This window comes from Stegostoma tigrinum, chromosome 7, assembly GCF_030684315.1.
Source record: "Stegostoma tigrinum isolate sSteTig4 chromosome 7, sSteTig4.hap1, whole genome shotgun sequence".
NCBI lineage: Eukaryota > Metazoa > Chordata > Chondrichthyes > Orectolobiformes > Stegostomatidae > Stegostoma > Stegostoma tigrinum.
In genome coordinates this window covers 32583080-32600421 of record NC_081360.1, presented here as the reverse complement: position 1 = coordinate 32600421, position 17342 = coordinate 32583080, and the positions used below count along the sequence as shown (strand labels likewise).

At 41.4% G+C, this 17342-nt stretch overlaps 1 protein-coding gene across 1 annotated transcript in view; it reads right to left on the bottom strand.

The window, feature by feature from the left end:
- The window catches only part of LOC125454427 (serine/threonine-protein kinase 17B-like), a 30834-nt gene extending 13736 nt beyond the window's left edge, over positions 1 to 17098 (bottom strand). The window contains exons 1-5 of the mRNA XM_048535163.2: positions 16731 to 17098; positions 12208 to 12420; positions 10752 to 10896; positions 5954 to 6080; positions 3137 to 3185 (exon numbers count right to left, since the gene is read on the bottom strand). Coding sequence (XP_048391120.1) covers positions 3137 to 3185; positions 5954 to 6080; positions 10752 to 10896; positions 12208 to 12420; positions 16731 to 16861 — 665 coding nt within the window. The 5' untranslated portion in view covers positions 16862 to 17098. The remainder of the gene's footprint in view (positions 1 to 3136; positions 3186 to 5953; positions 6081 to 10751; positions 10897 to 12207; positions 12421 to 16730) is intronic.
- Between the last annotated feature and the right edge of the window lie 244 nt (positions 17099 to 17342).

Below are 17342 nucleotides of genomic sequence, written 5' to 3'. Positions count from 1 at the left end.
GGCTTTGATTCATTTTCTACACGTAACAAACAAATGCTCTTTTATTCAAAAATATACTGATGGTCTAGATAGATATGTTTAGTAACTAATCAACACTAAGGAGATTGTTAAAGCAAAAGAATATTTAAAATTGTTAGGTTTTGGAAGAATCCCAAAAGGTTTGAAAAACTGCCACTGTGACAATTGTTTAAGAAAGGAGTCCAAAAGGCAATTATTGGCCAGATAGCTTAACGTATTTCATTTGGAAAATGATAGTGTCCATTATAAAGGATATAACAGCGGAGCATTTAGAAATACATGATGATCAAGCAAATTCGGCATCAGTTCTTGGAGAAATCATGCCTCACAAAATTACCGAAATTCTAAGGTGACAAGCAGGAGACATAATGCATTTGGATTTTCAGAAGATATGACACCATTAGGCTATTGAAATAACATGGGCTGTAATTTTTAGGTAGTATATTAGCATGGAGAAAGATTTGGCTAACTAATTGACATAATACAAATCAAGAAAAAAAAAAGACATCTTCAGGAATAGCAATCTGTAACTAGTGAAAAGGCCACAGGGATCAGTGCTAGGGCTAAAATGAATTATTTCCAATATAAAATGACTTGATAATGAAAGTTAATGTATTATAGCCAACTTTGATGGTGACAGATAGGCAAGGCGGCAAGTGGTGAGGTTAAAACAGAGTCCAGAAAGGAATATATAGACAGATTAAGCAAATGGGCAAAAAAACTTGGCAGATGGAATATAATGTGGGAAAAGATGAGGTCATGCACTTTGGCAGGATGAATACAGAAACTGAACATTTTAAACATGAAGACTGATTGCAAGAAGCTTCAGAACAAAGGGATTTCGAAGTCCTCCACGAATCAGGAAAAGCTAGCAAAGTTTAACACGTGATTTGGAAGCCAAAGGAATATTGTTCCCTTTTTAAATAAAGGCTGAAGTATAAAAGTAGGGAGGATTTGCAAAAACAATACAAGGCACAAACTTGTGGCCCTTATTTAAAGGGGTACTGGCATTGGACACAACTCAAAAAAGGCTCACAAGGCTGATACCAGGAATGTTAAAGGGACCTCCCCCCACTGCACCACAAACCACCCCAGCTCTTCCCCTCCACCCACTGCATCCCAAAACCAGTCCAACCTGTCTCTGCCTCCCCAACCTGTTCTTCCTCTCACCTATCCCTTCCTCCCACCCCAAGCCGCACCTCCATCTCCGGCCTACTAACCTCATCCCACCTCCTTGACCTGTCCATCTTCCCTGGATTGACCTATCCCCTCCCTACCTCCCCACCTATACTCTCCTCTCCACCAATCTTCTTTTCTCTCCATCTTCAGTCCGCCTCCCCCTCTCTCCCTGTTTATTCCAGAACCCTCACCCCATCCCCCTCTCTGATGAAGGGCCTAGGCCCGAAATGTCAGCTTTTGTGCTCCTGAGATGCTGCTGGGCCTGCTGTGTTCATCCAGCCTCACATTTCATTCTCTTATTGAAACATACGAGTTTCTTACAGGACTCAACAGTGCAGAAAGGTTGATCCTAGACTCTCTAATGGGAACAAGTCTCAGAATAAAAGGTCGCACATTTAAGACAGAGATAACGAGGAATTTCTACTGAGGGTAATATATCTGACATTCTTTACTGCAGAGGGCTGACAAGGCTATTAAGTATATTCAAGGCAGAGATAAACTCATTTTTAAAATCAGTAAGGGAATCAAGGGTTTATAGAGAAAAAAATTGGAAAGTGGATTAGAAGATGATTAGAGCTGCCATGAGCTCACTGAATTGTACAGCAGACTGACTGGAATGAAGAGCCTACTTCTGCTATGTCTTAGAGTCATATTATGATCATTACTGCCTGCTAACGGTTAACTAGCATTGATTATGTTGACAGCTTTCAAAAATCTGCTGCACCTCCTCAGAGGCCATTGAGGATCAGACTGCAGCAAGATTTGGGCTACACTCCCTGGACTCACATGGCAAGCAAGATTTGCACCACATGGTGAGCAATGACTATCTTCTTCAACGGTCAATCCAACCATAGCTGCTTGACATTCAATAACGTTACCAGTGAACAGAAACTGAACTGGATTAGCTGCATAAATACTATGGCAACAAGAGCAAGTCAGAGACTGGGAATTCTGTAGCAACTTGCATCCCGAGTCTTCAGTCTGTCAACCATTTAAGACACAAGTGAGGAGTGTAATGGCATGCTATATACTTGCCTGAATGAGTGCAGATCTAATTATACTCAAGATACCCAACACTATCCAAGGCAAAACAGGCCATTTGATTGACAGTTCACCTACCTCCTTCACCATTCTCTTCCTCCAGTGTAGCAGTACATACTTTCTACACTGCAACAACTTTCCAAGTGTCCTTAGACAGCACCTTCCAACCCACAACCTAGAAAACGAAGGACAGCAGATACACCACCACTTTCAAGATATCCTGCAAGCCCCCTATCATCTGACTAGACTGTTGTTCCCTAATGGACACTGCCCCAAAATTCTGGAACTCCTTCCAAATAGTTTTAAGAGTCTAACTATACAATAGACAGCAACAATTCAAAGCAGTTAAACTTAACTTTCTCCAGGATTTAGTTGATAGTCCAGCTGAAGGCACCCATAGCCCACGAATGAACAAGTAAATAAAAACAAAGAATTAAGTTAGCTAGCAGTGCAGAAGATCACAAATAGTTCCAATGGACTGGACGGTGACGGTGAGCTGCTTTTTTGAACTGTCCACGTGCTCTAGGTAGATCCATAGTGCTGTTAGAGGGGTGATTCCAGGACCTCAAACAAATGACACTGAAGTAATGACAACATATTTCCAAGTTAAAATTAAGTGTGGCTTGGAGGGGAGCTTGCAATTGGTGATGTTCTTGTCTAAGGAGACTTGGTAAAGTGCTGCAGTGCACCCTTGTAGATGGTACACACTGCTACTATTGACAAAGATAACCAATATCAGGTGAATCTGCACCATAGGGTGACTATGTGGAGCCTGCAGTATACTTTCTTGCCATGTACTGGCCTGAAGATACACCCACCGCAAAATTTTGCTCACTTTGTTGAAAGCACTCTGGAGGTATGAATGACACACTACTATTGCCATGCAATTTTAACGTACCACATGTCTGTTTCTGGGGAAATTGGATCATAGTTCAAGATTTCAGGAGCTGCAAAAGGAAAATAAAGACACAAGTTGAAATATTCTTAAGAATAAAACTTCTAAGTGCAAATCGTCTTTAATTTACATCTTAAAAATGCTTCAATGAGAAAAAAAGTAGGTAAAAAAGAAGAATGTGGCTGCAGAACATTTGGTTTTCCAAAAAGCATTCAGTAAGGTGCTATATAGAAAGATTCTATGAAGGGTCATGGTTGGGGTTATACATTCACATGGACAGAATTGTTAGCGGATGGAAAGCAGAGAGTAGGAATAAACTGGACGCTTTAAAGTTGGTAGGTTATGAACAGTGGGGCTTCACAAGGATTAGTGAGGGCCTCAGCTATTTACAATCAAAACTAATTTAGAGATGAACAAATTTAGACCAAGTTTAGTGATAACAAGGTAAATTGGACAGCACACAAAGGACAGATGTGGAAGCATACACAATAGATAAATAAGTGCGCAAAGAGGTAGATGGAGCATAATATAGAAAAATGGAGAGAGTTCCCATTGTTAATTAGAGAACAGAATATTAATTAAATGACAATTAAATGAATTCAGAGAGATTATCATGCCTTGATACAATAAAATGACAATAGCTACAGTAAGCAACTAGGAAGGCAAATAGTATGGTTGATTGTCTTTATTATGAAAGGAGGTGGAGTATTAAAAATAGTACTCTGGTTTGTTACCCTTCTAAAAACAGGAACAATTTATCTTGATCTAATCTTTCTAGACGCCTCATGATTTCAAGTATGACAACTAACAAATTTGTTCTCTAATGAGAGAAACTCTAGCTTATTGAATCTTCAAAACTGAATGTCATCTCTGGAGTGATTCTTCTACTTTATTTTCGGCCCCTGCATCCTGTCCGAAGCTTTCATATTCTGAGTTTGCTGCAAGGACTGGACATGGCGCCAGTGTAGGGAAAAACAGTGTTCTTTAAAACGTGTTCATAGTTTCCTTGTTTTTGTGTTTTATAAACAGCCACAAAATGAAAGATCTGGTATGCCTATTTACCTACATAAGAACTAGGAGCAGGAATAGGCCATCTGGCCCTTCGAGTCTGCCCCACCATTTAATAAGATCATGGCTGATCTTTTAAGACTCAGCTCCACTTACTCGCCCATTCACCATAACCCTTAATTCCTTTACTGTTCAAAAATTTCTCACCTTGCCTTAAAAAAAATCCCATTCAGCAATGTAGCTTCAACTGCTTCACTAAGCAAGGAATTCCACAGATTCACAACCCTTTGGGTGATCTCAGTCCTACATCTGCTTTGCAGTGTCCGCTAGTCCTAGTTTCATCTGCTAGCGGAAACAACTTCCCTACCTCCACCTCAATCTTATAATCCCTTCATAATCTTATATATTTCTATAAGATCTCTCCTCATTCTTCTGAATTCCAGTGAGTATAATCCCAGTATATAGAGTGCCTCCTCATAATCCAACCCTCTCAACACTGGAATCAACTGAGTGAATCTTCTCTATACCCCCTCCAGTGTTAGTATATCTCTTTTCAAGAGGCCAAAACGGCACACAGTACTCCAGGTGTGGCCTCACCAGGACCCTATACAGCTGCAGCATAGCCTCCCTGTTTTGAAACTCCATCCCTCAAGCATTGACAGACAAAATACCATTTGCCTTTTTAATTACCTGCTGCACCTACAATCCTACTTTAACGATTCATGCACAAGGACATCCAAATCCCTTTGCACAGTAGTGTGCTGCAAAGTTTTACCATTTAAAACATAGTCCATTTTGTTATTACTACCAAAATGGATGACCTCACACTTATCAACATTGTACTCCATCTGCCAGACCTTTGCCCACGCAGACTATTTATATCCCTCAGCAGACTTTATCTTCCACACACTTTGCTCTACCACTCCCCTTAGTGTTGTCTGCAAACTTTGACACACCACACCTAGTCCCCAACTCCAAACCATCTGTGTAAATTATAAACAATTGCAGTCCCAACACTGATCCGGATCCCTGAGGCACACCACTAGCCACTGACCGCCAACCAGAAAAACACCCATTTACCCCTATTCTTTGCTTTCTAATGGTGGTCAACCAACCCTCTAGCCATGCCAATACATTACCTGTAATACCATGCAACTTTCTCAATGTGCATTACCAACCATCTGTGCACATATACTCCCAAGTGTCTCTACTTTCATGTCCTATTTCAAATGACACTGCTTTATGTTTTTTTGCCTCAAATCTTCCTTCCAAAATGTGTACTTCAAACTTAAAATTTATCTGCCACAGACACCTATTCCATCAGCCTGTCAATGTCCTCTTAAACATATACACAAATCAGGAGTAAGCCATTCTTGTCATTAATTTATCACTCACTAAAGGGAATAGAAGCAAAACTTTTTAAATAAAGGAGCAGTTGGGTTCAAAAGCTGAGCAGAGATGCCTGTTAAAGGATGGTCACACAGCAGGGGAATGAGGCGTCCAGAAAACTAATGATTTGAGGAAAGCAACACAAATGTTCAATACTCTGACCATCACAAGTTCAACCACCATAAAACTACATCTATTTCATTCAATATCAAAAGGAGGAAGTCATTCAACAAATAAACATCCATGCAGACAAAAATATTCCAAAAACAAGAACTATCCTGCAAGTTTGGGTTGGATTGGACTATTTAACAGTACAAAATTGGTTGCTTGCACTGTCTAGATGTGTACTTCACTCTTAGCACACAATCAGTATATTCTAAACCAATTCTTTAAGTGTTCTTTTAAAAAGGAAAATGATCTTACCAATGTACTCAGGTGTTCCAGTGATTTCTCTTAATTCACCAACATTGTCAACTCTCCTGGACAAGCCAAAATCAACAATCTTTATATCACCCAATGGTGATGAGCTGGTTAGTAAAATATTCTGCGGCTTAAAAGGGGGAAAAAAAAAATCACAATAATAGTTAATAAGAAAAAAAATTAGCAAACAAAACGTGAGCAAGTTTTATGATATCACCAACCTAATTTAAAAATATGTAACCACACTATGCAAGTTTTTAAACAATATTTGTGGAATGTTGGGTAAACTCCCCAAGAATAAATTTACATGAGTCATATAGTATCACTAGGCCACATTCAAATGGTGTCAATAATAAAAGAGTTATATAGCCCATGGCTTGGAAAGTCATTTGCACAATCTGTAGCAATTGGTTACGCCTAAAACAGAAAAGTAAAAGAACCTGTGCCCGAGGGAAAAAAGTAGTGAAAAGAATATGGCAGGTTGTTTTCCATTTTAAAAAGAATCAAAAAAAAAAATGTTAATTTGCTTTAGATGAAATTGGCATAAATTTAAAATATTTTATGCTTGGTTTTTCTAGCTTTTAAATTTTCTACCTTTTCCAGAATACAGCATTTAGACTGGTCTTCAAAAAAATAGTGTTTGAATTCATGTTATTTATCTGTTACAGCAATATTGTGTTAAACTTCCACAATAAAAAACTTTAAGACAAATCACTGGACACAAAATATTAAACTATGTTGTCTCTCCACAGAGGCTACCAGACCTGCTATGTTTCTCCAGAAAGTTACTTTTTGTTCCATACAGGACAGGACAAGATGGGCTTTTTTGGGGGCGAGAGAGATGTGGTGGGAGGTGTTCGTGCTCCAAAATAGTTAAACTCAACATTTACAGGACTCATGGTACCTGGACGAAAGATGACTTTGCTCTCATCAGCAACACCTCATACTATCTTAGAGCTGCCCTGCCCAGAAGTTCTACCTCATTCGATCTAACAAGAAAATACTCTTTTCCATTCAGGCACTAAGGAGTACAAGATACGACAACTCGGACACCCATATTCTTCCTCCCTGCTCCAACCCTCCAATTCCACTGTCATGTTGGAGGGGATTCGGAGAGATAGGATTTACATGCATTTTGAGGGGAAAGGACTGATTAGGGATAGTTAGCATGTCTCACAAACTTGAGTTTTTTTTTGAGGATGTGATGAAAAAGAGCAGTAGACGTTACCTATACAGACTTTATAAAAGCCTCGACAAGGTTTCACGTGATAGATTGGTTAGTAAAGTTAATCACATGGGATTCAGGAAGCGCTTCGCAACTGGAAACAAAATTACCTCAACGGTACAAGACAGAGTGGTGGAAGAGGGTGTTTTTCAGACTGTAGGCCTATAACCAGTGGCGTTCCACAGGGATCAGTCCTGGGTCCATTGTTGTTTGTCATTTATATAATGAATTTGGAGGAGAATTTAAGAGGCATGGTTAGTAAGTTTGTAGATGACACCAAAATTGGTGGTATAGTAGTCAGTGAAAAGGTTATCTAAAAGCTCAACATGACCTTGATTAATTGGGCTAATTGGCTGATGAGTGCAAATGGAGTTTTATTTGGATAAGTGCGAGGTATTGCATTTTGGTAAAATGAGCAAGGGCAGGATTTATACAATTACTGACAGGGCCCTGGGTAGTTTTGTTGAACAGAGACACCTAGGGGTTCAGGTGTATAGTTATTTCAAAGTTACATCATAGGTAGACAGGTGTTGCTGTTCTTGTCCAGCATACTGATCCTGACAATGCAGTGGCAGAGTGCGAGCTCTGATACCTTTCTCCACCTGGACCATGATTCTACCATCGAACTTCAGGCCACTGTGTCCATTACTGTCAGCAACCTCATCCCATCTCCCCGACAACCTCACAGCTCAGAATCCCGCAACCTTGTACAGTCCACTTCTTCCCAAAAATCCAGAAACTGGACTGCCCAGGCTGACTCATTGTTTCTGCCTGCTCCTGTCCCAAGGAACTTACTACTTCCTACTGACAATCTTTTCTCCCCTCGTCCAGTGGCTCCTCACTTACATCCACGAATCTAGTGATGCTTTACATCAGTTTCAAAGTTTATTTCGCTGGTATGAGCCACCCTCTATTCACCAAAGATGCACAAATCACCTTACATGCCCGCCACACCAAATGGTTTTAGGTCTCTCTGCTTCCTCATGAAAAGACTGCCCGAGCAATCCCCATCCACTACTACCCCCCTCACTCTGGTTAAACTTCCTCACTTTCTTTGGAGGACAGATGTACGCATGGGTACCCATATGTCAGCTAAACAGCAGAGGAGCTGGAAAGGTGACGTTTCAGGTCTCGACCCTTCTTCAGAAATGGGGGAGGGGGAAATGGATTCTGAAATAAATAGGGACAAAGTTGGGGATAGAAGGTGGATAAAGGAGAAGATAGGTGGAGAGGATTCAGACAGGTCAAGGAGGTGGGGTTGAAGCCAGCAAAGGTGAGTGTAGGTGGGGGATAGGTCGGTCCAGGGAGGACAGATCGGTCAAGGGGGTAGGATAAGGCTAGTAGTCAGGAGATGGGCCTCATCTCACCCCCTTGACCGATCCGTCCTCCCTGGACTGACCTATCCCCCACCTACACTCACCTTTACTGGCTCCAACCCTGCCTCCTTGACCTGTCTGAATCCTCTCCACCTATCTTCTCCTTTATCCACCTTCTATCCACCTCCCCCTTTCTCCGTTAATTTCAGAACCCTCTTTCCCCCTCCCCCATTTCTGAAGGGTCGAGACCTGAAACATCAGCTTTCCTGCTCCTCTGATGCCGTTTGGCCTGCTGTGTTCATCCAGCTCTACACCTTGTTTCAGATTCTCTCGCATTAGCAGTTCCAACTATCTTGGTATCCATATGCCTCCTGTTATGCCTGTCTCTTTGTGGGGTACGTGGAACATGCCTTGTTCCAGTTCTACTCAGGCCCCCAACCGAAATTCTTCAGTGTTTTGATGGCATCTTTGATGCTGTCCCTTTCTCACGTGGTATTGGAAAAATTTATCAATCTTGCTTCCAACTTCATTCCTGACTCCTCCCTTTCTTGACATCTGTTGCTATTTCTGGGGAATGCCATTGTCAATAGGGACACCCCAAATGCCCACCCCTTTTTCCTTACAAGGATTCCCCACTACTGTTGTTGACAGGCTCCTGAGCCATATCTGACCCATCTCCTGTACTTCTGCCCCCACCCCTTCCACAATATGGTTCCCTGGTCCTCACTTACCACCCCAAGATCCTCCCAATGCAAAGAGCCTAAACCTGCCATTTATCACCTCCAGTAGGATGTCACGACCAGACATCTCTTTCGTCAGCATTCCACAGGATATGTTGGAAATGGAGAGCTGAACTAACACCACCTCACATCCCCATAGCACCTTCCCATGCTGTGACAGGTCTAACACCAATCCGTTTACCTCCCTCCTATCATAGGCCCCAGGTATAGCTTCACGGTGAAGTAGCGATTTCCCTGTACTTCATTCAATCTAGTCTTCTGTGTTTGTTCACAATGCAATCTCCTTTACCTTGGGGAGACAAAACACACTAGGTGCTCTGCAAAGTAGTCACCCACATTATCAGTAAAAATGACCCTAAGCTTTTAGTTGCCTGTCACTTCGCTGTACCACCTTGCTCCTATGCCAACATTCCTGTTGCAGCACAAGCTTAAAGCATCTCTAAGACTCACCAACACATTCAATTCCTTTAAGAGCCTGGTTTTATCCTTGCATGTTTTTTCACCACCCTTACACTGTCTAATCATGACATGGGTTGCTTTCAGCACAGCCTAACCATTCTAACTCCCAGCTCTCACCATTTATTCAACTTCTCTTCCATTCGATCAACTATCAATAATTTCCATGCCTGCCTATCACTTTTATATCCTTCTATTTCTTGCTCACTCTCTCTAAGCTCCATCTATCAGCTCACTGTCACCCTTCAAAACCTTGTCTTCAGTGTAAATACCAGTTTTGCTATCAGTTCTGAAGTAGTGTGACTGGGCTCAAAACGTGAACTCTGCTTTCTCCCCACAGATGCTACCAGACCTGATGAGTTTTGCCAGCAATTTCCACTTTTGTTGTTGAAGATGAGGCACTATCCCTCCAGCTTGCATTGAATCTTGCTGAGTAGTACAGCAGGCCTGAGATAGAAGTGTTGGCATAGGAACAAGGTGGGGGTGTTGAAGTGCAGGCAACTGGAAGCTCAGAGTCATTTTTACAGACAGAGCATAGGGGCTTAGCAAAGCAGTCAGCCAGCGCGCGTTTTGTCTCACTCGTGTAAAAGAGGCTGCAGTGTGCAGTGAATATAGCAACAAAGTACAGGTTAGTTGCTGCTTCATCTAAAAATTGAGACAGGAATCTTGGATGGCAAGGAGAAAGGTGGTCAACAGGCAAGTGTTCCAACTATAATTTGTTGAGATGGTGCCAAGGAGTGAGGGGTGCTGGGAATGGAGGAGGAATGGATAAAGGTGCCCTAGAAGGAACAAGTCCTGCATGAGTCTGGGAAGTGTGTCTGGTGGTGGCATGGGGTGGTATCTTGTGGATGTAGAGAAATTGTGTTTTCTGTGATCCTTTCCAGATCAGGACAGGAATTTAAGAGTTCTTTAATTTTTTTTTAAACAAAAACAAACAGTTACTTAACAGTCTTCAAGAGTATTCAAAAATGTTTCAAACTAAGATCTTACTTTCAAATTGACTTGTCAATGACTCACTCGAAGTACTTTCTCAAAATAAGGTCTTACTTCAAAAGAAATTTTACCTTTAAATCTAGGTGTACAATATTGTTTTGGTGTAGAAAAACTACTCCTTCAAGTGTCTGTCGAAGAAGTCTGATTACATCCCTTTCTGAGAGGGCTTCATCACGATCAGCCACACACAGATTAAAGACTTCTCCTCCAGCAGCACTGGAAAGAAATGTTAAATTATTAAAAACAAAATTTGTTCTAAATCTTATCTCCTCCTGACTTTTTATACTAATTATTTACATCCTCTGGTGATTATCCTGTTAATAGTAACAGTTTCTCTTTATTCTACTAAAACACTCAACTTTGTTTAAACCAGAGACTTAGACGGAGACGAAATCATAGTAAAGGAGATTCCCAGGTTCTTAAGACTGTGCGCATAATTTGAGTTCTAGATCCTTGGTACTATTCTAATAGATCTCTCATGCATCTTCCCAGAAGCCCTCATCCAGAATGTTCTAGCCAAGATCTAACCAGCAATTCACAGAATCATAGAATCTTTACAGCGTGGAAAAAGGCTAAAATCGGCCCAACATGTCCATACCGACTCTCCCAAGAGACCCTACCCTTTCCTTGTAACCCTGCATTTCCCCACAGCTAACACACCCAATCTACACATCTCTGAACACTGTGGGCAATCCACCTAGCCTGCACATCTTTGGACTTTGGGAGGAAACCTCAGCACCCAGCAGAAACCCACGAAGACATGGAGAATGTGCAAAGTCCACACAGTCCAAGGATGGAATCAAATCTGGGCCCCTGGCGCTGAGAGACAGCAGTGTTGAGCACTAAGCCACCATGCTGCCCCAAATTCTGAGAAGTTTCAGCATAAATTCCTTGCTTTTGTATTATATGCCTATATTAACAAAAACAAAGACTCCATGCATAGTTTTAGTTAATCAGCCCTGCCACCTCAAGTTACGTGCTTGAAGTAAACTCCCAAGTATGTTCCTCATTATATTATTAATATTGCATAATTTCATCCATTTTGCCTCACCCTCATTATTCTTTACAAAATGCAACACTTCACTCTTCTTTTCATTAAGTTTAATCTGTAATATATGCCTGTTCATTTCAGATATCTGATAGTGTAGTGAGGACAACAATATTTTTTCAAACTTTGTCATCCCTGAAGTTTAAAAATAGGTCCCCTCCATTAAAATGCAGGACATAAACATATATAAATCAAAAAGAGCAATGGCCTTAATACCAAGCCCCAGCTAACCACTGCCATCTGGTCTGAAGAACGGTCAAATTCATATCCAGATTGGCACTGCTGCTTTACTCCCACAGGCTTCAAAATTTTGCTAACGTCAAGTGTCACTATCAATCATGTTTCAAGAATCAACATGCAACTGGCTTCAACTATGCTCTCAAAGCTGTCCAACATTGAGATGAAAGGATAAAATTGTGGAAAATATACTAGGAAAAGTACGTTGGTATGCATTTCAGCAAGAGGAAGAGAGTACTTACTATTCTAAGATGAGAATAATTTCGTGTGTAGTTTCATACACCTCATACAGGTCTACCACACGTGGATTTGATTTTGCCATTTCAAGTACAGCAATTTCATGTATGATATCAGCTTTACATTCCAGTCCCCGCCGTCTCTTCTTCATAAACTTAGCTGCATATTCTTTCCCAGTAGCCATTTCTATGCATTTTCTAACAACAGCAAACTTGCCTCTGCAATGTGATAGAAAGATTAACAAAAGAATCAAGAATAATCCTGCAATTTAATCTTTGACATTGAGCTTTAAACTTCCCATTTTTGAAACAGATACCTCCAGTAATTATTAAACTTGCTTTGGTGTGTCATGCTTGGAACAAAACTATACAAGGACTGCTGTTAAAAAACCTATCTTTGGTGGTCAGCATATTGTGATTGTTACAGCTTGACACACAAGATCAATCTCACTGGCACCCTCAAATATGGTTCAAGCCACTTGGTCACTCGACAAATTTGGGTTTATGCTCAGTTTCAAAAACATCTGATCAGATCATTTTGTGCTTTACACTGCACAAACTCATGAAAAACCCAAGGGCTTAGACCAAAAAAGTATTCAGTCTACAAGAAATTACCCTGGAAGGACAAGTTATCCCCACGTTTGAACAACAGGTGAAGCTAAATGTTTCAAGATGATACTCCAAATAATATCACAAAAAAGTGCTCATCACAAACAGGATGCCGACATCAGGCTTACACATCACCCAAAATGATGATATGGTAAATGAAGTTCAGCGCCAGCGTACTGCCAGGTATGTAGGCTATGTATTGCATAGACTGGTGGACTGTATCAAACTACATATCCCTTTGTCTGTTTGCAACAAGGTACAGGCCATACAACATGAACTCATGCCTGGGAACTTTCAACAATGTACACCATTAGATGGAATTCAGCAACTGGGCAACATCTGCAATGTAATCCTGAGTGTGTGAAAAATTACACCAATCAATTTAGGATTTTTGGTCAGTATCACAGTGTGCACGTACAGGAAGCTGCATACTTTAATGCACAGAGCCCTGTTCTTGGAAGAAAGAAAACGTACATGCCCTGCATCTATTTCAACTCTTCAAAATAAACGACAGCCACTGGCTAACTCATTTCTTAGTGGCATGCCCTAACCAGAATCAAGCTGTTGGATTTAAAATGTAAACAAAACCTGCCGATTAAGTGTCAATCATTAATTTACATTCTCATGGCAACACCTCTACCAAAGTTCACTTTTTAGTCAGCCGCCTTCTCTCAGGCAGTACAAATTTTGGTTTACTCCTTGAAGCATCCTGGTGTGCAAGACAAAAAGCTTCAAAAATGTATTCTTTTCCAGTAACACTCAAATTTATACCATCAACTGTTTGAAAATCTGAACTGTTCCATTATGAATCACAGCACAGGTTCTATGCCTATAGAAAACTATGAAAGATTGCAAACTTGTACTGGTAAATCAACAAATTATTTCATAAAAAGTAGCAGAAAGAACTATCAATTGTCTTTTGGATCTCAACCAGGCGAAACTATTTAATTTCAAAATTATTCTTAGGAGCAAAGGATACCAAGATTTTGATCTTCCACTGTTTATGTGAGGAAAGAACAAAAATTAGAAATAACATTGCGATAATATGGGGAACCAAAATCAAACAAATCAGTCTTATCATCCAATTGCAAAACAGGCCACTTTAAACACAGACATTTTGATGCGGTGGTGTTCATGTGTTCAAATCTACATCCTTGGACCTCAGGGTCAAAAATAAGGGGTGGGGTATCAGAGAAAGATAGTAATCATTTCAATGGGGCCTAGGATAAAGGTGACGTGTGAAGTGTTATTGTAAAAACAAATGTCAGAAGTTAAACTTTTGCTGCATACTGTAGCGCATTGGCATAGTGAGTGGATAACAGCATTAGCTTTTAATTTAAATTTCAACTTGAAGCCAAACTTTTCCTAGTGTTGAGGGAAATTTAGCCCAAATCATTGTAAAACAAGATATACCAGCAGAATGAAAAAGCAGCTTACTAAAAATATACTTGAAAATTTAATTGTGCAGAACCTTCTCACACAGACAAAGCTTTTTGCCACAAAGCCACTCCTCTCTCAACCCACCAATGGGTGTCAACATCTACATCCCAATTTCAAACTATTCCAAAAATTGACCCTCTCTGCACTGCATCTCAACTGGCAATAAAGTAATAATTCTACTCACTTTCAAAATTTTATAAACCTGCCCTTGACCATATAGTTTAAAAAAACACTTCTTAAACATGGGCCAGCATTTCTTGCCCAGCCCTAGTTGCCCTTGAGAAGGTGGTGGTGAGCTGCCTTCTTGAACCATTGCATTCCTGCTGCTGTGGGTTGGCCCACTATGCAATGAGGGGTGGGGGGTGGGGGGGGGGGGGGGGGGGGGGGCGCGCGTATCCAGGATATATTTACAAGTCCGGATGGTGAGTGGCTTGGAGGGGATCTTGGAGTTGGTGGTGTTCCCATATATCTGCTCCCCATGTCTTTCTAGATGGAAGTGGTTGGGGTTTTGGAAGGTGCTGTCTGAGGATCTTTGGTGAATTTCTGCAGTGGATCTTGTAGATAATACACACTGCTGCTACTGAGCGTCAGTGGAGAGGGAGTGAATGTTTGTGGATGTAGTGCCAATCAACCGGCTGCTTTGTCCTGGATAGTGTCAAGCTTCTAGTGTTGTTGGGGCTGCACTCATCCAGGAAAGTGGGTGTATTCCATCACACACCTGACTTGTGCCTTGTAGATGGTGGACAGGCTTTGAGAAGCCAGGCCCCAGCTTCTGGCCTGCTCTTATAGCCACTGTGTTAATGCATGGAGTCTAGTTGAGTTTCTGGTCAATGGTAACCCCCAGGAAGTTGATAGTGGGGAATTCAGTGATGGCAACACCATTGAATGTCAATGGGCAGTAGTTAGATTATCTCTTATTGGTGATGGTCATAGCCTGGCATTTGTGTGGCATGAATGTCACTTGCCACTTGTCAGCCCAATACTGGATATCATTCAGATATTATTGCATGTGAACATGGACTGCTTCAGTGTCTGAACATTGTACACCAATGATTGCACATCCCCACCTCTGATCTTATAATGGAGGGAAGGCCAGTGATGAAACAGCTGAAGATGGTTGGGCCGAGGATGCTACCTTTAGGAACTCCTGACGAGATATCCTGGAACAGAGATGATTGAATTCCCACACCCACAACTTCGCCAACTTTAGGTACATTTAAGTCGTCATTGGATAAGCATATGGATGTACGTGGAATAGTGTAGGTTAGATGGGCTTGAGATCGGTATGACAGGTCAGCACAACATCGAGGGCCGAAGGGCCTGTACTGTGCTGTAATATTCTATGTTCTATGTTGATTATCACAACCTTGCACTGCATCCCTCAGGATTCTGCAGCCACAAGTTCAAGCTCTGCACTCCAGTAACAGCAGTTACTTGAAATTTCTCCACTATTGTAGCAAAGCCATTTCAAAAAAGATGAAGTTACTGAAACTACTGATTCAATGTGAAATGCAAAAACATGATAACCACATACCTACTTCCCAGAATACATGTTCTCAAATGGTAAAAATACTGAACTGTTCCATTCCCATAAGTTCACTATTTCAAATTTGCATGCCAATTTAGATTTTCTCCACTTACATATGTCCATTAGTTTAAAAAAAAATCAAAAATCATTGGAGATAATGCAATAACAAACAATAAGAAATTTAGCATTTAAGAACATAATAATTAGTAATGAGATAGATTATTTGACCATTCAAATCTGCATTTCAACAAAGTATGGCTCATCTTTTACCTCAACTCTATTTTCCCAAACAAACCCTATGGTCTTTAACCCTAACCAGATAGTCTTTAATTCCTTTTGTAATCAACACTATGCTCAAGAAACAGGCCAACAACTTTTGATATTCACAACTTTCTTGCCCTTCTAAACAACCTCCATGTTCTACTTACAAAACATTCCCATTTACATGCAGTAATGGGGTTCAGGTGGACTCCAAGAAATATACAACACAGCTATACTGGGATCTCTATCAACCCACTTCTGTTGAGTTTTGCTTAAACTGGCCTAATACTTAAACTCAGTAAACTAGAAATAATCCTCTGATCTTCTTTTGAAGAAGTGCCAAACACTTGATGCTCACCTGACAGGGCAGATGTATCATTCCAAAGCACAATTATTAGTATAACACTACACTGTCAAAGAGAGTTCAAGCTTCTCTGGTGTTGTTGTGCTGCTATGTTATAAAGTACGGCGCATTTTAGTACGTTAAAAAGGTATTCTATAAGTACATAATATAACGAAAAGAACTGAATGCAGACAAAGTAAATGTACATGACGTCACACAAGTTCAATGAGACACATCGTACAAACTTCAACCTTACAGTTACCGCTCGAAAGCTGACGAAAACTTCACCAAAAGATTCGCAAACTCAAGACTAAGTTAGCGTGCAAGTTTTTAAAACACTACAGTTACCTGCCCAGTTCCCTCTGTGCCACCGTGTAGTTGTTGTAGAAAGAGTCCGTCTTGAAAGAGGTCTGGATGTGTGTGAACAGGACGGGCCGCTTGCCCTTGTCCGCCATCCTCCTGCAACGGCTCTCGCACATTCCTGCTTGGTCCCACACCTCGCCGCTAAACGGGTGGACACCGGCTCCTCCTTCGAGCTGGAAACAAGGACACGTGAGCGCGCAGCACCGATCACGTCTTCCAGGCTACCCCGGTCCAATCCCTGGAAATGATCCACCCCCTTCCTAAACAGGCACAACGCAGAACCCTCCACTGGTTTCCACACCTTTCTTTCCCCCACCGAAGTCAGTTAGTCGGCAGCGGATCGCGCCCATTGATTGGAGCAAGGCCACGATACTGCGTGCGCGCCCCTACAGCGGGGTGGAACTGTGCGTGCGCGCCCACACAGCGATGTGCGTAGCGAGGAAGCCTTCCACGTGGAGACGGGTTGGAGTGTGCGAGCGCGCTCCCAAACCGGGGCAAGCTTAACCGCCTGGGGACGCGCGTCCTTTTTTAAAAAACTGACCCAACCCATCAGGCAGCCAATGAACGGATAGAGAACGTCACCAGATTTAAAAATAC